This window comes from Zalophus californianus, chromosome 1 (assembly GCF_009762305.2).
Source record: "Zalophus californianus isolate mZalCal1 chromosome 1, mZalCal1.pri.v2, whole genome shotgun sequence".
Lineage (NCBI taxonomy): Eukaryota > Metazoa > Chordata > Mammalia > Carnivora > Otariidae > Zalophus > Zalophus californianus.
In genome coordinates, this window is record NC_045595.1 from 30,217,422 (window position 1) to 30,243,728 (window position 26,307).

General features: G+C 40.0%; 1 protein-coding gene across 1 annotated transcript in view; it reads right to left on the reverse strand.

The window, feature by feature from the left end:
* Nucleotides 1–26,307, reverse strand: part of CADPS (calcium dependent secretion activator) — a 476,365-nt gene that overhangs the window by 78,726 nt on the left and 371,332 nt on the right. Inside the window, exons 20-26 of the mRNA XM_035728423.1 lie at nucleotides 21,250–21,356; nucleotides 20,209–20,217; nucleotides 15,763–15,783; nucleotides 14,423–14,579; nucleotides 13,488–13,629; nucleotides 5,447–5,593; nucleotides 1,917–2,072 (exon numbers count right to left, since the gene is read on the reverse strand). Of these exons, the coding sequence (XP_035584316.1) occupies nucleotides 1,917–2,072; nucleotides 5,447–5,593; nucleotides 13,488–13,629; nucleotides 14,423–14,579; nucleotides 15,763–15,783; nucleotides 20,209–20,217; nucleotides 21,250–21,356 (739 nt within the window). The remainder of the gene's footprint in view (nucleotides 1–1,916; nucleotides 2,073–5,446; nucleotides 5,594–13,487; nucleotides 13,630–14,422; nucleotides 14,580–15,762; nucleotides 15,784–20,208; nucleotides 20,218–21,249; nucleotides 21,357–26,307) is intronic.

Sequence of the window (26,307 nt, forward strand, 5' to 3'; positions counted from 1 at the left end):
GTTAGGGGATGATATTTGCACTTATATTTGCAGTTGTCTGCTTTTGTCTGGGGACATAATTGGAAGGGACATCAAGAAATTTAAGCATCTGATGTCAAGTATGAATGTGCAGTTGATCAGCTTCTGTTAATAAGAGGTTACTTAACAGCTACTATGTGCCAAGCATGACACTGGGACCTGGGGAGGGCCAGGAGCTCAAAATAAATAAGATAAACTCCCTGCTGGTGAGGAGTTCACACTCTTTGAGGTAGCTGGCCCCAAAGATTTGTGATAAGAGTCACTGTCTACCTTTCACATCCACATGTCCTCCCATTTTCCCCCCATCAACTCCCCACTTCCTACTCCCTACTCGAAAGACTGGCTTCTCAGAAGGGCATATCTGGTTTTTTGTACAATTGTGTGCACAGATCAGAAGCCAGTAAGTGTTCATTCCAATGTGCTGCAGCCCTGAGTACAGATCAGGAGAGAATTTTTTACCACAGGGGAACTGCCCCATAAGAAGTCTTTGGTGGAATGGTTTGGCTGTAAGAAAAGATTTGCTTTTCCTAAAACTGATGGAGACTATATAGGAAATGATAGAATTCAAAATTCTAAGGAAACAGTTTGACCTTGAACAATAGATCTGCCTTTGGTTTTAAGAGTAGGAAGAAAAAGAACGAAACACACAATTTGGATTGCCAGGACTTTGAGCTTCCAGAAGTGCCATCAAACACCTGCCCAGACTCCCCCCAGCACGTACCTCCTTCCCCAGTTTCTGCTGAGATGTTCACCTGCCTGGACCTGCATTGTTCTTTTGCCCTTTTGGGTTCCAGTTTTGACGTTATTACTTCTTTTTTCTTCTTCCAAGATATAAAATTCAGATCACTCCCAGACAAACCCAGCCCCCATCACCCACAACTGATCCATCAACGAAACTACACAACATCTGGAGATCTGGAGTGGCCTGCGCTGCTTGTGGTCTTTTTTTTTTTTGAATGAAGAAAAATAATGGAATGGTTATGAACTGGAAAAGGAACTTGGATGTGTGTCTGGGGAGAGACAGGGTGATGATAATGATGTTAAACCAGAGGAATTCCATCTCTGTGTCTGATACACACATCTAGATCCTCCAGGAGGGAAGGAATGCGGTCTCTCATTCTTCATGGCATGGCACACCAGGAATGTAGCACTGTGTCTGGCAGGTAGGAGAAGCTAAACAATCTTTGTTGACTGTATGCATATTGTTCTCATTTTCTTCTCTTCACCTTCTCAGAACACTCTACCTGAGAAGTTCAAGTGTAGCATTCCCACCTCGACCCTATATGCCACGGCCACAGAGCAGGCAATTTGTAGAAAGTTCACATGAACGTTTAACATCTCCTGCCCCCTCACTGATGTCTAGTTAGATTTGGGGCAGGACAACTCAGAGTCGGCACAGAGTATGTGCTCAGTTCGCGTATATGGGACAAATGACGTTGCTGAGATCCTGCTCACATTTCTGCAAAGGCACTCATTTCCTGCTACCTGTACCGGGTTGCCGGGCTCCAGAACTGCGCATGCTCCTCTTTTCTCCATCAGCCATCCCCCTCACACACACACTTACACCTTACACACATACTTTCTAAGTAAATATTGTGTGTCAGGTGCTGCTAGATACCAGGGATACAGAGAAGAACAAGAACAGACATGGGTCCCTTCCTCATGGAGCTAAGTGAAAAAACTGGCTACCATATCGTGTGGGGTTTGGGACAGACGTGGGGCAGGTGAACAGGAGATAGACTTGGGTGGCCACCACTCCAGCTGACTTGGACAAGCAAGCACCTTCTCCAAACAAAAAATCCAAATTATGGCCAATTGAAAGAGTGGCCACCTACCATCCCCTGAGTCAGAGTGTAGCGGGGAAGGCGTGCAGGGCCTGTCCAGCCACTGAGGCTTACCTTTTGACACAAGATTCAATCATGTCACTTGCCATCAGCTTCAGCCGTTGTTCTAGGTGCTTTCCAAACTCTTCCTCAGGCCAGTGCAAATCCCGAATGAAGGTCTGAAGGGCATCGAGTTTCCAGAACAGATCTTCTGAAGTGCCTGATCCATTACTGGCAGGATAAAAATTAGAAAACGAGAGTCACCCACGGGCCTTGGATTCTGGAAAAGCTGACACAAAGACAACTAGGCGCTAGAAGGCTTAAGGCAAACAGTGGCTTGAACATACAAAACGACGCGTGTTGGCGGTGGAGGTGGGGGCCATCTCCACCGGCGGATTTTGAGTTTTACCATACATGACTTAGTCTGCTTTGTTCGGCCAATTATTCCAGACCAGTGAGAAGTCTGAGGAAAGAAAGGTGTTGCCCCACAATGACCAGGAGAATGGTGTATGGTAAAAATCAGCCTTCTTTTAATAACCACATTAACACATGTGATGATTCAGATGAAGGCCACGAACCAGAGGGAGAAGTAAGTTTCAACGGATAATAACTACATGGCATCATGCAGTTATTCAAATTCAGGGTTTCATGCACTTCCCCAGCTCCCCTCCAGAGTGGAGGTGTCTTGGAGATTGCACAAGACTTTCAGTTTTAAAAGGACAGTGCTAACAAAGTGGTGAGCGAGGACCTGCTTTCTCTCTTGCAGAGCTGGAAAGAAACTGGGGTGACTCAAATCAAGACAAGTACATCTGGATACCTTGAGTCCAAGATTCTTGTTCAGTTTGGTTCTCACTCCAATTATCATAGACCAGCCTGTTGTATAGGCAGCCTCAGGACGAGGTGAGTTGCGGGGGTGGGGGGTGATGAGCCAACAGGGGATATTTGCAAAGCGTTAGGGCTCAAAACCTGAGCTCTTTTTACCATTGCACCGCCTTACCCAGTTGCCTGTACAGATGGAGAAATTGGTCTTGATTCCCTTCTGTACAATGACGTCTAAGAAACTTTTACCTGGGGCATCCACGGAAAGCCTGTGTATGGGAAATGCTCCATCTCTCACCCTCTTGTCTTTCTCTGGCTGGCTTTCTCTTTGGTTAACAGTCCCATTTGGAGCTCTGAGGGGTGGCCACCCATCCCCCTTCCTCGCATACCACTAATGCTAACACGGTAATTTATAAAATGTCCAACACACCATGCATTACCACTTGTTCTGACATCGTCTATAGAAACAGATGAGAGTGGGTGTTTCTATTGTGACAGATGCCAGCTGCATTGAATTAATGCTTCAGAGAGAAATATAGCTAGTGCATAAACGCATACACAGCTACTGTGGGGTGGGGAGGGGGCAAACTCCCAGCATGCCGAGAGGGAGCCTACGGCCTGGACCAACAGGGTAATGTTTCCAAGGACAGACCAGTCTGAGGTCAGTATGTAGATGTATCTGACACGAAGGAGCAGGTAACATGGAAACACGTCCTTAAAAATGGAAAGTGGCAAAGGAGGAAACTGGAATTATGAAAAGATATAGAATCAGGCATTTCCTGGTGGGTGATTGAGGATCTATGCCTTCTATTCAGATCCTGCCATAAGCACCGTTCAAAAGTGGGGGAATGCGTTAGTTCTCCGTGAAAGTTCAGCCTTCCCCCCACTCCCCATCCTATGCTTGGGAAAAAGAAACCCCAACTTTGTCTAGTCTAAACCCCGTTTTGGAACTGCATGGTTGTATGTTTTAAATCATTAAGTACATATGAATGCAATAATTGGTATTTATTACAACAACATTTTGACACCCATCTGGTTTCAGAGTTTCAAAAAATTCTTCTAGGGTTTTTTTTTTTTCTTTGAAGAGCTTATTATTAAGTTTTGACATGAGGAAAAGAATATTTTCTTTTTATTTTTAAGATAAACTGTTAATGTTAAGGCAATAGCACCAAGACTATTTTGATTGCTGAGCAGTTACCAAAATGTGTTCCCACTCATGCCTTAATTAATTGAATGGAGACCATTATCTGCTTTATTACAATGTCTTGATTCATATCTTTTCAAAAACAATGCCACAGAGCATGCATAGAAGAAGGTGAGAAAAGCTTTCAGATATTTATATTTTAATTTTTAACAGAGACTACCTAATCTAACTTTTGGTATAGTCATCTTAGCATGAATATGATTTACTTTTTTTAGAAGAATTTTTTTTCAGTTATAAATTTTTGGAGGTTTTAATTTGTCTTTAAAAGAGAATCAGACACATTAACTATATGATTTCATTGTGCACTTGTGAACGAATAGAGGTTTTTAAAAATGTTAGGCAACTTCGAAGCAGCCAAGTAGAGCCGTCATTTAATGCCCTGTTTCTACCTGGATCACTGCAGAACTAAAAATGTTGAGGGCCATCTTGATGAATGTGATTTCGAGATTTCAAAACATCACTGCCAGTTTCAGATCATTTTTTATTCCTTTGATAATAACACTTTCCTTTGAAAATGTGCCAATTTATTCTTTCAAGAAAAAGCTTATCTGGCCTATAATTAGCTGTGGTCTAAGAAAAGGATCAAAGGAGGGTATAGAATCACTAAACCCTATTTCACTTATTAAATCATGCACATGGTTTTAATTTGATTTCCCTGAGGTAGAATTTAGGGGTGCTGGATCTTCTTGCTATAGGAAAAAAGAGAGCGGGTTCACTTCCTAAGCTAGAAGTGGTGGCTCAGCCTGGACCCCTGAGTTCCTGCCCTTAAAGGGGCAGCCAGGCCTCCCCAAAAGACAAACCCCATGCATTCCTGGCATTTGTATAGTTGAATGTAAAGAATGGCCCTACCCTCATACCACAGATGATACAGCTACTGCAAAATTTAATTATTTGTTGTTTGATTCTTGCATTCTCAAATTTAGATATTTTCTTGCTACCTAGATCCCAATGCTCCATATTGCATTATGACCTTGGAAAGTATCTTTACATAACATAGACATTACTAAGGCTTGATCCATTCCGAAGTTTTCATTTAGCCCTGAACATACTGTTACTATATCCTGCCATTTGCTGACACCAGAAATATGCTTTATGGTTTAAACAGTCTCTAGGAATTTTTTATTTAAAGAAAACCCCAACTTCTAGGTAAGTGTGCTTCCCTCTTAGATTTGGATCAGGCCAGAGATGACTGGACAGCCCATCAAAGAGGTTTCTTGGACTATTTTTGAATGAAGAACTCCTAGAGTCATGGCACCTGGATTAAAAAAAAAGAAAAGAAAAGCAACGACAAAAACAAAACAAAACATGGGCAGTCTCCTTTTGCAAAAGAATTCAGGAAGTGAAACATAGTCCTCAAGCATTCAGTGGGCGTAAGACAAATTGTTAGTGCTGTATATATAGCAAACGTCTTACAAACACATTGTATGCCAGAAATAAACAATATTGTCTCTGTATGATCAGCAAAATATGTCTAATTATCCATCTCCATCTCTGTTATATAGGATGTATAGAAATAAACAATACATATCCATGCCAAGATCACTTAAATTTAAATTAGATCTAATGTGAACTGAATACACACTCAGCATCATATATAGCAGCCATCCATGACGGTGCCGAAAAAGTAGGCATTTGTGGGATGCCTAGAGGGATGTTAACTGGTAGATTTGGTACTTTGGGAAGGTTCACATTGGGTAGGTTCACATTGGGTAGGTTACTGGTTAAACTCCTGTGGAAGAAACAGACAGAAAGAAAAAATACCATCACAGTGACAATGCAGATGTGGCAGAAGCACATGAACAGTTGTAAATAAATTGGCTAAGTCCACAGCAAGATGACAGTGAAAACTCAAGCAACACACTTCAGAAGACAGCTTACGGATGGGGAGCTGTGGTGCAGTTCAGGATTCAGAGAGAAATGACAAAAGTGAATGGAGAAAAATTAACCACAGAGTGACTTAACAGTGTGGAAACTCAAAGACACCTCTACACAATGATCACATTATTTAAATGCCTGGGTGAGGGGCTTTTGGCTTCCAGATCCGCTGCCATGAGAGTCTAGAACTTGTCTGATGCCAAGAATTTGAAGTTCGTGGAATTCTTGGCATTGGTGGAGCTGGGGCTGCTGGGGAATAGCTGGGATTGAAAGCAATGGTGGCGCATTTTCACTTTCTTTTATTCATAACTTGTTTTTGATCGAGGCACATTTCTCACATCAGATATTAGATACAAGGCATGATGGGAAGTTCACCCACTTGAACGCATACTTTCCAATTGTTACTTCTAAAGACAGGTGTATGTGCAACAGGGTGTCATGTGGATGGTAAAGATGAAGGAATTGTATCAAGAAGGATTAGCGTTGAATAACTGTATAAAGCACTTAAAGAAACGTCCTCCCTCAAACTAAGTCCAATTAAAATGGAGACATGTTTACACACGCAAAAAGACACCTAGGAAAAGAAAAGAATCCCAAACCCCCCTCTAATTCTAAATTCTTAAGAGCACAAGTGGATTTCAAATGTGGCCTTGTGTTAGTCACCCTTGGAAGTGAGATAGAGACTGGGAGAAAGAAAGCAGGGCTTTAGAGGTGCTGGGGATGTTCTGTTTCTTTATCTGTGTGATTGTTACAAGGGTGTGTTCAGTCTGTGAAAGTTAACCAAGCAGCACATTTTTCCGTAAAATGTTAAAATTAATAAAAAGATAAAAAATGTGACCTGCATCAGCTTTTTGTTTTTTGAACAAAGATGGATCAACTGATGTGATGGAGAGATGGATAACTTTATGAATAAAAAGAGAAAATAAAACAAAAACAAAACCCCAACTCGAATCAAGCGTATCTCTGTGGAAGGACCGTGGCATTTACTGCTTCACAAACTGGCACCGTGTGTCTTCTGTAGTGGCATTTTAAGGGTGTTCCATCCAGCCAAAGTCACTGGCACAGCAGAGCCCAGCCTAACTCTGCATCTGAGAGGAGCCTTCCTGTTTAAGTGGAGTTGACAGAACTTTGGCAGAGGAGTTGAGGGTTTCTTTTTGGATCTTGCAGAAGAGCAAGTTTTGCCAAAGCAGCTCTGCCCCGGGCAAGCTGTGTTTGACTAACAGAACTCTTGCAAGGGCTGGAGCTGCCTCTGGGCTTGCTTAGCAGGGCAAGCCTCCGGATAAGTCAGAAATCCTGGAACCTACAGAGAGTCTGGACACCTGCCTCCCTCCGGAAACAAGTTACTCTTTCCCAATGGCAACATGGATGGAAAAATCTAGAATGCAAAATTACCAACCTGGCATTCTTTTCCTTAAGGGAAACAGGTGTCACACAGGTTTGTTCTTTATACTTCACATTTTGGGAAAGCCAATTACACTTCTCTACTTGGGATGAGAGGTGCTCTTCTGGGAATGGTCAAGAGATTAGCTAAAGAGGACTATGAAGTAGAAGAAACAATGGAACTTTTCTTTGATGTTTCTCTGTTTAACTGGAGAATCTGCCTCTGAAGTCAGTCCCTGGTGGCTCTCAGACTTAAACACTGCCATGTAACAAAACCGTTGGCGATTTCCATGAAGACATGTGTAAGCCTACATAAGCAAATGTGATCATTAAATGATACACACACTGAATAATGATCAAGGAATTAGGAGATCTTTAGAGATGGCAGCCTGGCAAGTTAAAATGTCAATTCTAAGCAAATTAAAAGTAGCTAGGAATGAATAACATACAGATGTATGCAAAAGCAACTTAATTTAAACATATTAGCGGATGGTGGGTACACAAATTAGAAATGAGCTTTGTTTTGCATATGCAAATTTGAAAAATACTTATATTAATCAGAACATACTATATTTGTAAAATATGACATTTTGGCTGGACTACTGTGCTGGACTCATGTAGAAACATTTCCTTCATGTGACATACTATAATGCTCTATGTTTAAAAGACTGAAACATGCTTGATATTTCTGTTTAGCAAAATAATAGAGTGTACTATTAATGTTACTAATATTTTATTTGGATATTAATAACATATTTATAGTCAAAGAGGCAATTCTAAACATAATATACATGTGAAAAGGGAGAATTTTCTAGTAGCACACAGGTCAGATCAGGCTCCAGGAGCTGCTGATGGATATAACAAATTATTATTTTAGAGGGCCCTTCAGCAACTACCTAAAAACAAGTCCATCACATGCTTCTCTGTGAGAATCATAACGAGATATCTCTGGATAGTATAAAAAGTGTGAATTGCAATCCTAACAACTGATATATGTTAAAAAAATAGACTCATTCTGGGGCACCTGCCTGGCTTAGTTGGAGAAGCGCACGACTCTTGATCTTGGGTTTGTGGGTTTGAGCCCCATGTTGGGTGTAGAGATTACTAAAGAATAAATAGACTTAAAAAAATTAGACTCATTCATTGTGGGGACTCTGCTAAAAAAGGATAAATAGCTCCCATTCAGGTCAAATGCGTGTTCCTGGGGCACTGGATTAAAAAGTTCTCATCTGCTCTCTCTCTCTCTCACATGGATGAACGTCACAAATGTGCATGTCTCATTTCTGTGGATGAAACGACTAGAGGTAGAGACATCCCTCACTTCTGGAATAAATTCTAATCAAGATTGTGTCTCCATGCAGAGATGATATGGTCGGGTATTCTCTCAAAGACTTCTGGATGGCTGGATGGGGATAGATTTGAGATTCAGAATGCCTCCCACTTTATGAGCCATTCGTTACATGAATGTACATAGTACATCTTGTCTTTTGGTGCTCTGGACCCTAAAGCCTTTCTCTGTGCTTATCCTTAGGTCTAATCCTTAGCTTGGGGAGGTGGGCACTCTCTGATATCTTTCTATAGTTTAGAGTGGTGTTTCCCAACCTTTTATTCATTAGCACCACCAGGCCCCCAACTGCCTTCCCCATGAGAATTTAATACCATCAGTATACTGTAGATCTGTTTATGTACTCTAGGTAAGACCTGTGCTTTATACATATACACGACAGGAGTAAAATTTTTTTTTTTGCCCATCTGCCCTGCCAAGAACCAATTTTTACCAGCCTGGGAGCTGTAAAGCCCCTGTTTGAAAAGTATGACCTAGAGAATAAAGTTCTAAACTTCATGGGCTTTTAGAACCTCCCAATCAACTTTCTAACCTATGGCTTACCTCCCTCCTCATTTGTGCCGGCCAAACTCAAACATTCACTGTTTCTATCACATACCCTGCTTTCTCCCATGTTTCTACGTTTGCTCATGCTCTTCCCAAGCACCCTTCCCCTTTGGAAATCTTACTCTCCAAGCTATTTCCTTCGTGACTCCTCAGTGGAGATTCATTCATTTCTACTCTATGATCTCATCATTCTTTGTTACATTATTTGTACAGTGGTAAATATTTAAAGTCATTTTTCTTGTGTGTATGTTGCTCAGACCCAGCCAAATTGAAATCCCTGACCAGGGGACCGTATCTTTTCCTTTTTCTCCTCCCCATAGTTTTCCTATTATAGCCTTATAATTTTCAGGCTGTATGGTTCCTTAATAAATGTCAGTCCGTAAATATTTATTGAGCATCTTTTGTGTCACTGGCCCTATTTCAGGTACTAGGGAGGCAGTCGTGATCAAATCGCAGGGGGTGAATATGGAAAAATCACATTTTCTAGAACGCTAGTGTTGAAAAAGTCTTGGGTATTCAAAATTCTTGTTTTACAAAAGAGGGTACTGAGGCTTGGGAAAATCATCTGACTTGCCCAAGGTCATCCAGCAAGTTAATGTCAGAGTCAGAAGTGCAGACTCCTCCGAGTCTAGTACTCTTGTATTTCATACCAGGTCACCTACATGTTGCTAAGATGTCTGGTCTGATGCTTTATGATTATTAAGATATCAATATCCTTGAAAATCTGGAAAATGAAAGTTATTTTAAAACTATGTTTCATATGTATATCTCAGGCAGAGAGAGATAGAGTGCATTTTGAGAAATGAGAAACAGGTTTTTCCGTGTGCATATATCAAGGACAGTGTTTAGTGCAACCATTCAGAGCCATCCTAACCTGAAATGGGCAACGATGAAGCACAGATTCTCTGTGCCTGGAGGTGTTTAAGTGGAGATTGAGAGAAGGTCAGTCAAGGAGAGGGTAGTGTGGAGTGGGTACTTGGTACTAGTCCTGGGAAGCTTTGGATTGCATGCTTTCTAAATTTGCTTCCACACTGAAGGCCAGAATGACATGACTAACAAGGAGCCAACTCTAAAAAGCTGGTAGAAATGTTGTCCAACTGCCAGTTAGGAACAAAAGCTTTTATTCAGGCTATGGGAGAGTTGTGAACAACCTGTCCAGCAATGGTCCTATGACGTGTCCTCATGGACACCCACAAGAGGGTTATGGGCTCTAGCTTGAGCCTGTTCTTGACAGGCTGACTATCTTCAGCTGTGGTTAGAAGCTGTGTGACGACATTTTTCACAAATACACTGAGATTCTAATTATGACTGTATCTGGCTTAATGGAAACAGAGATGCTGCTGCCCTTTCTCTCCGTGCAGAGATGGGCGACCACCTTTCTAGAGAAAAGCAGCAGTAGGACTTGGCCATTTGACCCTCTCAGGTAGCTTTGGTTGTATCGAGCCCAAAGGACTGTATCTCTGTTTTATTTTATAGGTCCATATTTTGAAATAAGAAAATCTGAAGAATAGAGAATATTTTTTGATCTATTCTTAGCAAGCTCCATATATTAGTAGCATTTTCTTGCCAGAGTGTCATTTTTCTTTAATATTTTGAATGCTAGTTTTTCTTGAAGTAAGCTTTACAATGCATTTCTCAGTCATTTTACCTATAATCAAGTGCCTGTAGTCACAATTTTTGAAAAATGGAAGAACAGAAGTATTTGAGTATAACAATTATTTGAGGGAAAGTTTATGTGTGCATGCGTGTGTATGTGTCTGTGTACGTACTGGAGGAACACATGTAAGAGTAGAGAAGGTTGAACGAACTAAATCTATTTATCTAAGTCAGTTTCTTCTTTTTGAGTAAGCGTAATAAAAAAAATTACAAAAAGATCATCCTTGACTTGGAAAAATATCCAAAAAGGAAATGAATCTCTGCTTCTTCACTAGCAGTCAGATAAAAGCTTGTACTTTCTCTTCACCTGGTAGGAAGTATAGGGAGACTCATTCTTCTTAGCACATAAAAGCATGTGCCCAAGCTCTTTTTACCCTTCATTTTGTGCTGGCCATTCTGTTACTCTGTCATAGCATCCACATTCTGTTTACAAATCAGCTAATAAAATGTGTGTGGTTTCAAAGTATTGTAATTTAGTTTACGTTTTAGTTGGCACTTTCAAATACCTCTACGTATTCTAAAAGGCACGTACTATTTACCATGAGTTGAACAGACCACAATCACAGTCACTAACCAATAGCACAGTTTGGGACAGCAAAAAGCTACTTGAGGAAAAAACAAACAAACAAAAAAAAACATCTGCATCAAACATTCCCAGGTTATTCTTCACAACTATTAATCCTTCCCTAATTTTCAGGTCTTTAAATTACTGGTCCAAGAGTTCAAATTTTATTTTTTTAAGCATTAAAAAAAATCCCCAACAAAACCTTCCTTGACTAACATTTTCAATTGTGAAAATAATTTTGATTCTACCTTTATGTCTGATGGTATCAAGAATATTTAATACTTCAAAAGAAATAGCAGTTACTTGCTTGAAGAATTTAACAGATTATAAAATGACATTGGTGACATTATCACAGAGCTTCATGACAATTTTCAGACACCGAGGAGGGACACTTTAAAAATCAGTTTTACAGAGGAGAAAACAGTTCATAGAGTTTTCAAGACTTGCCTTCTGGTTGGTGAGTGGAGGGCAAGGCCCTAACTCTGAGGCCCTTTAAGAAATAGTGACCCCAGATACAAATAATTTCCTCCCATGTGGTCGGTAGTAGCAGAATCCACGCTTAAACCCAAGTAAGTAAAAGCAATTTCAAGACCATTACTGTTTTGAAAACGTGAACATTACTCATTTGAACCTTTTCCTTTTCTCAGATGTTCTCTACAGCACAACTGTCTTGAATATAATGAGCATTAAAAAAATACAGTCACTTGTTCATGTTTTGTCATTAAGGGACCCAGTTTAATTCTCATGAGTTAAAAGTCAGCAGGACCATATTAAGAGATGGTATAAACCTGAGAATAACAAGCTAAAATTTAGATTTCTTGGTGCTTGCAAATGAAGAGCAACTGCCTATTTACCTGCTCTCAGTGGGGTAAGTCAAGAAACTCCTCTCGTGACTTAGACGTGGAAATGGGGGGTGGGGTGGCCAAGAAAGCTATTTTGCACAGATTTCTTTATCAGTTAGAATCATGCAGTAAAATATCAGAGGAAGAATCTCAATCCAGAAAACTGCTTAGAGATAAGGCACAGGTCAAATCTTGTAAATTGAGGAAAAGAGTTTTGAATATTTGTTCTGGAGTGTCTCTAAGTGTGCTGTACATACCCCCTATTTTGCTTTATACTGGTTGCTATTTCCCAAAGATGTAAAGGACTAGAAAGAACAAAATGCTTTCCTTACATAAAAGAAAAAAAAAAGTCTAACAGGGTAAAGCTAATACCGGGCTTTATTGGAGCTTTTCAAACCATACCAGAAAATTCTCTCCACCTAGGAGCCTTCTATGTCTCTAGAAAGGGGAGCCTGAGACTGACCCTCTGGCAGCCCTGAGTCACAGACCTTCCCCTTGCTGGGAAACGGAGGTGGCACTGAATCTGCCAGACATTTTCAAGTAAGATCTAAGATTTGTTAAGCAATTGTGGAAATTGCCCAATTCACACCCTACAGGATTTCCTATCATTGGTCCTACAGGATAGATATTCCCCTGGGGGGAAAAAAAGTAGCCAAATACATTTAGGAAGCTCCAGGTGAAGCAGAGTTAAATAAGAGTCTGTATGACTATGTCCTCCGGGTTTTCAAATATGCTGTTGTGCTTTGTGGTTCTCCAGGAGATATGGGTGTGGGGTGGATGAGTGGGGGTATATAGAATTTTCTAAACATATCTGGCCATGGAGTTCTTTTCTTGAGGTGTGTCTCAAAGGCCTAGACCAGGAAATGGCAATCTATAGCCCATAGGACAGCCTCCTGTTTTTGAAGATAAAGTTTTATGGGAACACAGCCACATTTGTTCATTTGCCTTTTGTCTGTTTTTGATTTTTCGCTACAATGGTAGAGCTGAGAAGTTGTGACAGAGATTGTGTAGTTGAAAAGGCTAAATATTCACTATCTGGCCTTTTATAGAAAAAGTTTGCAGACCCCCTGCCTAGACCCCTATGGAACACACTGTGGGAAACATTAATTCCTAAGGATATCACCACTGGAGTAAGATACACAGTACAAACATCACAGCCAAGTTTATATCCCTTATTTCTTATTTATCTTGTGTAATAAAACAAAGATTTCATTTCATAAAACATTTCTTAACCTCCTCCCACCTCCCCTGCTCTGGACAAGGACAGTATGAGCATCATAGTTGGAAACATGTACAGTGTTTGCTCGATGTCCATGCTAACAATAAAAACTGTAAGACACCATTAATCCATTTCTGTATGACTCTCCAGCCATTTGCACCCAAACTCCAATGGTATCAAAAAAGGTTTCCTTACTTGACTGGTTCCCATGACTCCCGCTCAAAGCCCCTGTGAATGGATTGTGCAATTGAGGACTCCATCAAATCCACATATCTAACCACAAGTGGGGCAAACAGGTCTTGCAGGTGTTTGTGAAATTTTCCATTGCACAAATTATCTAGAACAGATAAGCAAAAGCTTGGTAAGAACCCACAATTGCTTTATCAGCATACAATGTACATACAGAAAGGATTATCTTCTATATTAAATATACTGCTTCTAGGGGATTCAAGAAAAAGGGGGTATATAAAAGTACATGAACAGCACCGAAGCTCATGATTAGATCTGTGTGGAAGGAAAATGGAATTCAAAAATATTTTACCCATTTGTTTCATTCTTCTAAAAAGGAAAAACAATCATGCTCCTTTAAAAAACAGTAAAAACAATAACCGACAATTGTTTTTTAGGTTTTCTCCTTGTACCTGCTCCCCTTCCTCCCATGACATTAGCAGAAAGAAAGAACATTCTGTACCCCTCCCTCCCTTCATAACTTTTCTTGGAAGGAAGGTCTATTTTATGCCTATGTATTGCTGTAAGATACTGAAACGCTTGGGGTGTTATTTAGCTAGAAATTGTTTTTCATCTAGAAAACATCTTTCAATAAAAATTTCGAAATGTGAAGAGGTTAAGTTAATTAGCTTGTTCAAAAACAAATAAAACACACAGGCACGAATATCGCTTATCACACTGCTCTTGGGCTCTTTTGCCTTGTTAAGAGAGGGCTTCGGTGCAACAGGACATTTGTTGAAAGAAAGAAGGGCCATCAGCTGTAAGTTTGGTTTTTTTTAAAGCAATAAGAAAACTCTGAAGAGGTTTCACTAGGCTGTAGTCTGACTGGGCCAAAGACATTTTAGCGATCTGTTTATCTGCACACTACTTAGGAAAGTCAACCAGTCAAAGATAGTACATACAGTCGGTACGGAGAAAATCATTCAGCAGCTGAAACAGTGGAAAACTGTCCCACGTGTCTGGGGGCTGCACCTCTAATGCTGCATCCATGTCCACTGCAAAAAGTGACAGGAACGTCTCGGCATGCTCCACCATCAAGTCTGACCACCACGCGAAGGCCTTTGAAATTTGGCAGAAAAACAACAGACAAAGAGGCGATGAGCTTCTCTCCCCAACCTAAGATGTGAAGTCAAGCCCTCACTGGTCAAGATTAACTGTGCATCAGCAGGGTTTGGTAATTTTATTGTAAAAAGAACAGGATTTTTGATACAATGGGGCCTCTCAGTGTCCCAAGGCCATGCCTTTTCATCATTCCAGGCCTGCCTCAGAAAGTCTTTATTCTGACCTGCTGGTCGAGGATGCAGCTGTAGAAAGGACAGACGTGGAACTTCTGTTCAATTTACAATAACCCAGTAGGTTTGGAGTCATGCTCTTTGTCACTATTGTTGGCTAGCTCTTGCTCTAAGGTATTCGAATTTGGGAGTTTCTTCACTGTGTTTATGGGTTTTCTGCTGGTCTAACTTGAAAATTTGCAGTTAGGGTTCACTTATATCTACATATCTGGGCTTCATTGTCTATGGTCTCATACAAGCTCAGCAACTCATATTTCTCTACGCATTGGTCACGTTACTCCTATTTCATGCCAGGTCACCAAACATTTGAGTCAAAATCTTTTTAAGTGGGGAGCCTCTGGTTTTGCATCCTGTCTGTAGGAAAGATCAGATGTAAGCTAGGAAACACTCAGTAAGATTAGGACTTACTTTTCTGGGGCTTGGACACATATGTACATTGAAAACCAAAAAATATCAGTGAAGTAACTCATTTTCATGCACGTGGGTCCTTGGAAATCATTGTGCAGGGTCTCAGGGGCAACATTCACATCGGACTGGGCCAGATGTGAATGCCATTCAAAGGCATGCATGCATGGTGACTAATCATTTCTGGCAGGGAGCATGCAGAATGAGTGACAGTGTCAACAGGCCCCCCCCCTTTTTTTTTACTGATTTCAAAGAGAGCAGAGAAACAAAAACAAATTGCCAACCCCTTCTTGTCCCCCACCTCCCCACCCAATGCCGTAAAGTATTTACATTGGAAACACTTTCCGGAGCATTCACCAAAAGAAAGATGGGAAGGTGTTTGGAAACATGAAAGATGATTATGGAAATAATTCCATAAATGAAAGAGTTTGTTCAATGGCCAAGCTCTTGTGTGATTTATTAGTTATTTGGGGATATTCTAACAGCCACTAGGAGGCAGAGTAGGGGTCCACCTCTCTTCTTTCATGAGATTTCATTTTACTTACTTCTCCTTTATCAACATGTGGCTGGTGTGCAAATTAAATGGAAAAAATCAAGTCATGGACCATTCTGCAAGGTCAGCTTGGCTGGAAATAGACACCTGCTGTACCCATTTTAATTTACAGTAAAACCTCACTGATTCGGAGAATGAGAGAAGAGAAATGCTCATCTGTCAGCAAAAAAGCTAAATTATGGGGTTTTCTAAAAAGAGGTATCATTTTACTGCTTTCAAATGAAGTCTATAATTGGGCACCAAAGTAAAAGGTATTTGCTGGTTACCATATCGATGTATCATAAATGTAGAAATTTAAAAAAAACTTCTAATAATTGTAGACAAATTGACCTCTAAAGTGAAGTCAAAGAGACAGAAATTTTAACTTCAGAGGGCCTGATATGAAATTTATGAGAGAGCCTTTAGAATTTCCAGAGAGAGTTGAGATCATGTCAAACATTCTACTTAAGAAAAATTATAAGAGCTGCATCTGCCGTTGAATTGTCACAAGCATTTGTGTCTGAATCGATGAGGTTTTATTGTAGTTTTACTAACTCGGTGTGAGAGCCCTGGGGCTTGGGGCTAGCTCTGCTGACTACCTGGCTAAATCCGGCAGAGGAAGAAATCCTCCACTCCACTCCCAGAGCTCATCCAGCCACCTGTCTTTTAGGCAGAGACTTTCTAAATATTGGAACTTGCTGGAGTCCCACTCCCATCCCCAACCCTATATGGGGGGATGACTCTCATCAATACTGATGCAGGATATTTGCAAAATCCACAAAGGCACACCAAATGTTGGCTGGTACTCATTCTTTAGTTATTTGATTAATTTTACATCTTCAGGGTGAGTCCAAGTAAACAGTTACTAGGGAGACTGAGTTGCCTTCCCAGACATGATTTTGCTCTAGGATGACAGGAAAAAAGCAAAAACAAAACACAGAACAAAAAACCAATCCTAAATGCCTGAAATTAAAAATGTCTTAGCCCAACCTCATACCTGGTTCTTACCACGTTTATTTAAAAGTTGCAAACCAGAGGCCCTAAGAAGCACCCACTTCTACTATCTATTGAGAACTTAGTCCTTCACTGGAATTTAAAAAAAATTGAACAATTATCTATAGTTGTCGCATTAATCATCATGTAGATAGACAGCCCTACAAAGAACAATGACTACTCTGATGTGAATTACCACTTTTGAAGTCTGGCAGAGAAATTTAGGATTCTAGAATGAAGATAGTTTAAATATAGTAGTTGTAGGAGAAATGAAGACCAAATCTATTTCTGTACACCCAAGGTCATTCCTCCAGAACTTCATCATCAAACCTGACTCTCTGAGAAGGAGAAAAAGATTCTGGCAATGGTAAAACAAAACAAAACAAAACAAAGAAAAAAACAACCCAAAAAGCCATTATCATAATTTCAATCAAATGAACAGAATCTGTGTGACTGGGCTGGGGCAAGGCAAGCTTTAAAATTAAAACAAAACAAAACAAACAAAACACCCAGACCCAACAACTATATTTATTTTATGCTTGCTCATACAGGTGAATGCTATTTTTGTATATGAGTTAACTCAAAGTTTGTGGGCATCTAAAGTCTTTGGAAATCTTTTCCGAAGACAATAGGGAGATGTACTTTGGCTTCTAAATACTTACCTGGTGTGTTTCATTATTTAAAGGCAAAGATGTATGCTTTAGGAATACAGTCCACCACACTGAACACATTGTATATTTTGTACACAAACTACATGTATATATGTACCCCTCTGTATACCACAATACATATATACATATACATACGTATACATAGAGAGAGAGATTGGGAAGGTGGAGCAATGATACATGAAGGCATAATTTGTGTGTGTGTGCACGTGTGTGTGAATAACTTCGGCTCTGAGAGCAGAATCAAGCTGAAATTAAGAGGTAAATAAGAGAACTGCTACTGCTACCCATGCCTGGGTGAATGTGTGATGCATTTCTAGCTGATGAACATGTTTTCTCTTGGGGCATTTAATTACTTTGTATTGGAATTAAACATGGCTCTAAGGATTATTGTTTTCTTGGTGGGGGAGGCAAGTCTACTTGTCAATTTCATTTGTGTGGTGCCACCGAACAGCATGGCTCTATAGCCAAGATCCATGCTTAGGATTGAGTGATTTTCTAGAGTTCACTGAGCACTCAGAATATACAGTGAGTACTGGTCAGTGGAAAAAAAATCTTCACAATTCATTCTCTGGGCATCAAAACCTCATCTTACTTGTACCAGGGCGAATGCCACTTCTTTAACCATAGCCCAGGGGCCTTTCTTGACCCTGAAATCAGATGGGCAGCTTTTAAAAATTACTAAGAGTTGGTCCCTCCCCATGAGATTCTGATTAATTGAGCTGGGGCGAGACCGTGGCATCAGCCATTTTTAAGAGCTTTCCAGGTGAGTGCAAGCTGTAAGTGAATGCTAAGAACAAAGGGTGCTAACTTTCTGGACCACTCCGCCTTGTAATGAGCCCACTCTTCTCTCAACATATGCTGTCTGTACCACTCATTTGGTACTTTCCACATAGGTTTTGTCCTTTTCATGGTCACATATTCACATATTTTGCTTCTTTAGCAATTTGTCCCTAATAATACAACAGCCAAGCTTTGTTGAGAACTTACTCTATGCCAGGCATAACACCAGATGCTTTGCTTAATGTCGCCTTCCATCCCAACAACAACCATCTGAGGTAGATTCTATTGTTATCTCCCATTTACAGGACTAGACAGGTTAAGAAACCAGGTTGAGATCACAGAGCAATGAGGAGGTAAAGCTGGAATTCAAACTCAAGCTTCTCTGGCACAGAACCCAAGCTATTGGCCAGTCTGCACTGTATCGTTTGAAGGCTAAGACTACCTTATGTCTCCTTGTCCTTCCAAAAAGCACTGAGGTAGTAGCCTCAGTGCTCAGCAGATAGGTAGCTTTTGATTGCTGATTGAAATTTTTGTGATTGGATGAAATTATTAGTTCAGGAAATAATCTTGTACATTTACCTAAAACCAAACCGAGCCTCCACATTCCAAAAAGTATGCTGAAGTTTTTAGTTGTAACTCCCCAAGTTAACAAATGAAAATGGAATTGAATTTATTTCTACGCTATGTATTTACCCTGAATGGCTTTTGACTGTGTAAGATTAAAATATTTTTATGATGATGGTTATTAGGTCAGTTTAGGATGATGATTAGCACTTCCTGAAAGAAGTGTTTTTTGGAAAAGAAAAAAAAAATATCGGGCTGCCTGGATGGCTCAGTCATTAGGCGTCTGCCTTCGGCTCAGGTCATGATCCCAGGGTCCTGGGATGGAGCCCCGCGTCGGGCTCCCTGCTCAGCGGGAAGCCTGCTTCTCCCTCTGCCGGCCACTCCCCCTGCTTGTGTTCCCTCTCTCTCTCTGTCAAATAAATAAATAAAAATCTTAAAAAAAAAAAAAAGAAAAAATCTTCTTTGGAATATCAACTTCCCTTTGGTACCTCTTTTGAGGTATGGAAAATATCCATCCTTCCTTAGCCTGTAGCAGCCTCAGAGCATAATGTGATTACAAATCAAGCATGTCTGTCATTTTTCTTCTTTTACTCAAAAGCACAGCACCACAGCTGTGACCGAGGAAGCGATCTTCTCCGTACCCACGTCTTCAGAAGTGTGTACATTTGGTTCGACATCATGGGGAAAGCCTCAACATCCTGATCAGGGGAGGGCCTCTGGAGATGATCTGCTGGGCACCCAGAAAGAACATACTTACCGTCACTTAAGCCTGAAGGGCCCCCAATCTGAAAAGGATGTCCTAGAGGATGGAATCGAAAACAATTCTAGCCCAACTTAATTTTATATGTCTGGAGGCATGTCCTAGGGTTTCCATGTTTGGAGGGTGTTGATTTGGCCCCTCTTCTCATTCCTGGCCGTGCACTGCTGGGTGCTTTGGAGATAGTTACACTCACCTCAAGGGGTCTTCACCCCATTCTTAGGAGGATTTTCGGGGAAATCATGAATCTTTGGCACTCTCTCTATATATAAATACTGTATATATGGTTCACATACAGACAGTCATAGAGGAAGATTAGTATCACTCTGGCCAGCTACCGGTTACTACGGTCGGTACTCATCTGCTGTGAGAAAGGGAAGTACAGACAGACATAGGAAACTGAGACAGGCTAAGGACAGAATCCAGGCAGGTGGGAGGCGCGTGTCGGGATGTAACTGCCGTTGTTGTTAGGTATATCAATCGCTTCATGCACGCACAAGAGAACCCCCACATTTACCCTGCCGTGGAGGGCCACCATTTCACAAGCAGTCCACTGGAAGTTGCTGTTACATTCCTTGGGTCAGTGTTAGAAAGCAGGAGCACCCAGGAAAAGTCCCAGTAGAAGACATGGTACTGGAAGGGCATGCACAGACTATGACAGCAGGTGGCTGGCTCATTCGGTTTAGTCACATACCTCTTTTCCCTGCCACGATCAGCCATGATTGAGTGGAACAGTAGAAAAACAGGGAGGAAATTTAAATATGCAATCAGGCATTAGTCGGGACGGTTGGATTTATGGTGTATTATATATTATTTAACTATACTGTCAATTTTCATTTATCATGGGAATGATCATTTTAAGTGCTTGAGAAATAGCTTTTATGGAATGCCTTATTTCCCCCTTTAGCTGTAGAATTAACTGGAGAGGAAGAGTGAAAATTAGTGCAATTTTCAAAAAGGTTATTTTAAGAGCAATGATTTTAAATCTCAGTTTTGAAACAAGAGCTGATGAAATAGTTTGACCATAATGGAATCTTGGAATCTTTTTTTTTTTAAGGGTTGTGTTGTTTAAGTCCTTACAGGTTTGGGATTTAGTTAGCCTTGAAATCCCTTAGTTTACAATGATTATCAAAATGATCATTTTTGGCAGTGGTTCGTAAAAAAAAAAAAAAAGACAGAAAGCTGTATCTATCTATTAGATGTATGTTGGCGAATCGACAGGTTGAACAACACAGAATAATTTGCTTCCATCACTGTGTTTAGCAACCTAGGTCATCCGAGATTAACAAATGAAGACTCTAGTGCAAGCAGAGAGTAAGTTACAGAGATAAATTCAAAAACATGGCCTGTGATCCACACACCAAATAAAATAAATAAAAACAACAGTGGTAGCAACAACGACAACCACAGAAGACCAAAAAGTATATTGTGTGTTCTGGACAATAACCATATGCTGCTTGAATAAATTATCTTTAAAATATACTCACCTCTTTTGCTTCTTGCTAAAACATCTGAAAACTTAAGCTGAAATGGACAACATGCAACCACTTTTTGCTTGTTTTACACAACCTTCCAAAGGCTTCTCCTTGCAACACTTGCCCTTTCCTTCTCTTTGCAAGACCAGTTAAAAGAAAATGGGTGTTAAGGAATCTTGTTCATGTCGCTGGTAGGATCAGTTCTGCACTGTCCAGCTGAGGGACACCCAAAGAGACATTTTCCCGCCATGCCTGCTCACCTCTGCGTGATGCTCCTCATTCTGTTGGAGAACCTCAATGACTAGCTCAGCAAGGCGGATTGTGTCTTCCAGCTTTTTGGCAGGAGTGATTAACCGGCCTACATTTTCTGTAGTACAAGAATTTGTGTTAAAATTCAGCGAAAGCCTCAGGCTAGTTTTGTGGCCATTAGAACTAGTGGATAAGAAATGTCAAATAGTTACCAATTTTTTTTAAAGTTTCATGCAGATGTTAAGTGCCACGTAATTAGTAGTGAGCAAACCATAAAGCCATTCTGTTATTATCACCATCGTCCTTAGAATACATATTAAGAAAAAGCAGTGCTCCAGCTTCAAATTTGCATATTAAGCTACCTTAAGTTTATGACAGCCCATTTCAAATTTAGTGACATTTTGTACACACGTTCTTTAAAGACAGCATAAATGTACTATCTTAGATCACTCTCTAGACTGTGTTCATGCTACCTGAAGTGGGAAGCTTACTCTTGACTGCTGTGACATTTGTTTCCTGCATTTGTCCCTGAACATTTGATACTACAGTATTGTTTTTCATTACAGGTCTGCACGTTTAACAGGTACTGGAATGTTCATTTTGAACAAACAGAATCAAAGGTCTGGCTGTTTTAAGTTGTCCAGGGAGGAGACTGAAAGTTAAGGGACATTCCTGGACCATTAGGTAGAAGGCAGGATAGAATCATTAAAAGGGTGTTGGGGGTAGATTACGGGAGGAACTGGTGGGAGTTTGTGCCACCTGTTGGTGCAACTGAAATTTTATCAGGTGGGTGGCAACAATATACTCCAAACTGTTTCTTTGTTTTTAGTTTTGATAGTGTTGATAGCCACAAACTGGACCTGGTTGATGCTGAATCTTTTGTAGAGCTGAATCCATGAATGTTTGGTAAGGTCATTATGTTACCAAAAATTAAAAACTTTTCTCCTGGGGAAAAACAGTAAAATTTAAAATATACAGATTTTCTTGGCCAATGAAATTGCTTCAATTTAACCAGTCTGTACTCACAAGGGATCTTCTATTTCATGTTGAAACCTTTAAACCTTGAAGCCTCAGAGTCCTTTGGAACACACAGAGTGTAATGGCAATAAGGATCTGTTAGTGTGATTCCACAGGCAGGTATATATGTGCACAAAAAGACTGCCAAAACTTATTTTTATCTCTTCATCTAAAGCAGATATATCTTGGTTTCAGGATTTTCCTGCTAATGGAAATTATTCAATACTTCACAAGAAGGTTTCGTTGTTGTTTGTGTTGTTGTCTTGGGGTGCGTGGGGTTTAAACAAAGTCATGGGTGACTGCTGATTTACAAAAGAAATTTAAGAGAGCCATATAATTTTCTTTTGTACATTTGTTAGACAGGTGATGAACATGTCAGATGATTAGTAATCTGGGATTTAATAATGAAAAACAAATTCAGTGAAGCACTATGCAAAAAGAGTATCTCAGCCAATGGAAACTAAGAATGGTAAATGGGGTTGGGTAAGATTGTCAAAGTACTGAAAGTTTCAGTCCAACAAGGTCCAATGACTGGTGTGAAAGTGGGCTTTCTGGATTCAGGCCAATGGATTGCTCCATTGTCTCTACTGTGTACAGGTGGAAATGTGGCTGGATATGGTTAGGGCATGAAGGGGGGAGCGGCGGGGAACATAAATATATAGATCAGGTGGGGAATATCCAACACTCAGAGGAAGGAAATGTGCAGAGTTTAGGGTCAAGGGCTCATTGCCTGGTCTGGAGCAATAAATATGTGGAGAGAGAATGAGTGAGAAGATTGACTTCTATGCATTTGGGGTACCTGGTCTGTGTATAATTTCATAAATGGGCTATCATAATTTCATCAGTAGACTTTCAGGCATTTCTACAAACATACTGTGTATATATGTTTGAGTAATATGTGTAGAATGAAGTATTTGCATTTTGATAGTAAATATGCATAAGCTACTATTTTTTATTAGTTGGTATTCACATTTACACACCAATTTGCAAATTCCTCATCCTATGCTTATTACCCATTCGACACATACACCTACATACACACATCACACACTTACATACATTTTCTAGTAACCAGACAAGCCTGCACATTAATACAAATCTGCAGGAAATCCCACTTGGGGCACATCTTTGAAATCTCTAGCTTTAAGAATAAAAAACATTGTCCTTTGCATGGAATACTCACCAAATCTAGGGGAATTCTACTGTACATGACATATGATATAGACATGAAGTAATCCCCACCAATATTTTTATGTATTTTCATGTGAATGATTTTTATGTTTGGAGAAATCCAAGATGCTTAAGCTAGGACCACCTGAAGATTTGTTTTAATATGCAGTACTCTTAGATTGACTACAATATATATTGATAGATACACATAAAGTGTATATGTGCATGCAGTCATTCTAAGTGTGTGCACATGTACACAGATATGTGTATGCCTGATGTATATATACAAACAGTATGTTTAATAAAACCTTTTATAATTTTACTTTAACACGCAACCAATAAAATAAAAAGCAGGTTTAGGATCCTTTAATCTAGGATGCTTGATCTTCCAATTAACCCATGTAGCAAACTTTCATTTACTATTAATTAGCTGTAATACCATTATCTATAGATCAAGCCACTTTATTGAGACACGACACTGTTTTCTTCTTCATTTGCATATCTAACTGACTAGCTAAGTGGCAAAAATGGTACTAAAAACAACTTCTCTAAGATGTTGTCTTTAAAGAAAATATTGTGCAAAATCCTCTAGCACGTCCTCCCTTCCCTCACCCCCCATCAGAGGTCAAGGAGAAATTTGTGCTTAGACATGATATTTTTTTTGTCACTTCTGCTGTCTTGAAATGTATTGCAACATTCCTATCACCCAATCTTGTACTAGCTGGAGCACTGAAGAAGGGGAGCTGTAACTACTGTATACTTAGTAAACATTTCATACAACAGAATTGAAGCTCATAACATATAAAAAAAATCGTCATGCAAAATGTTATGCAACAACAATGTTATTTTGTGCTGACATTGAAATTTGAAAATGTTGCATATGTCAGACATAGCTAGACAAAAAAATGTGGACATTTGGAAATAAATGCTCTCTTTCGACTGTCTCAAAACCTACAGTGTCAAACTTGAGAGCCTGAGCCTCAGCTTCGTGTTCCAAACCGAAACAAAATTTCAAGAAGAAAAATGAACAGAAAAGCAAACTAAACTAAAAAGCTGCTGAATAAAGTAATGGTAGAAGTTTACAGTACTTGGTTTTGGCCTAGGCATGCCTTTGAGCCTCTGATATAACATGCTGGTCTGCTTTTGGGTGGGTGGAGGAGGCCCAGGAGGTAGCGGGGGAGCTGCTCAGGGAGGTGAGGAGAGACAGTAAAAAAAGGAAAGAAACAACGTGACTTTCACAAAGGTGACCAGGAAGATGATAAAGTCTGAAAAGAACAACAAAACAAGCAACAATGATAAAACACAGATGGAGGGCTGCTGCTTTCCTGGAATTACTGCAGTATTACAGAGATATGACATTGTGTGACAAGGGACGGGACTCTTACCAGCGTCACCCGTACCACCCTACCGAGACGCTCAGAGGCTGAATGCAAACACTGGATGCCTTTCTCCAGATGGATACACATGAATGATGGTGGCAGCATCATTGACAGAAAGAAGATACACTTTTGTTCAATGAAGAACGCCTCTATGTGAATAGCTGCTTCCTCTTCCCAGTGATCAGACTTGATGGATTCATAGCTGGAAGATCTGGCTTCTCACCCTCAATATGCTACTTAACTTTCTCATGTACCTTCCACCTTCTCCTTAAACCTCTCTGTGCTTCAGTTTCCTCAGCTATGAAGCGAGAATATTAGTATCTTTTTTATATACCTTGCGGGGCTGATGATAAGAGCAAATAAAACAATGCGTGGATAGATCTCTGTAAAGCCTAAGGTGCCTAAAGACGTTTACTGTTCTCTCCAACACTGTGAGAAGGCAGGAATTAATTGCTTTACAAAAGCAGATGAAGGGCCATTATTAGTTCAAGTGAGCTAGGGAATATTCTTGCTCCCTTTGTGGAATTTCAACATGTCAAAATCTGTCATTTTGGGGAAAAATGTGTGGCATCTGATTGTCTCCAGCTCATTTAATTATTTTCAATTGGAATTCTCGTGGCTTTTATATTGTGGGTTGAATCATATATAAAAACTTGCCAGCTTATCAAATATGTTACTTGCTATTCCAAATGTTAGAATACTGTAATCAGCACTTGACCCATCTGTCATGTGGTTTACGATATCAGCACAGCAAACATCCTGTAACAATAGCCTCTCCTTAAATACACACACAGAGCACTATCAGCTTCTACAATTCTCTCTCTTTAATGAGTGTCTCATTAACCTTAGACCTACTCCTTTTTAATAGTTCCTCATTTATAAAGCAATCTGTATGGTGAGGGGGGACATACTACATTGCCAAGTTTGCTTCTTGGTTTGCTTGAATTTTCAACTGGGAAAATGAATTTTACTGCAGGCTTATAGGAAATGGAATTCTAGCAACAGAGATAAAAATATAAGAAATAAGGTTAAATATAATATTCTGGCAAAACCATCTATTGAAAGGGAAAGTTGATGAGGTCTTTTGCTTGTGGGACCACCTCAGTGTTTTGAATGTAGGACTAAAAAAAAAATATTTACCAGTCTCCTCTTATTTAAATCTTTTGTTTGGAAAATACTGTGCCTAAGTAGAATTTGGAAAAATCAGTGTTGAATTAAAGCTATTTAGAGGAAAACAACTACTGATGCTTTATAAAAAAGTATTCCGTATTTTAATATATTTGTTAAAATCTGGTTTTCCACTTACAGCTGTACTGTAAGTTAGGTACATCTCTGGTAACGCATCCCCATGGCTCTTTCAGTGAATGTGTGTTACCTGAGCATGCAATTCTCATGGCAACTTCTTACTCATTCTCACCCAGATAGCTGAGCGTGTGTAGAGAAACACTTGACCTGGTGGTGTATAAAACAATGAAGTGTCCCCGGGCTGATCCAGAACCCACC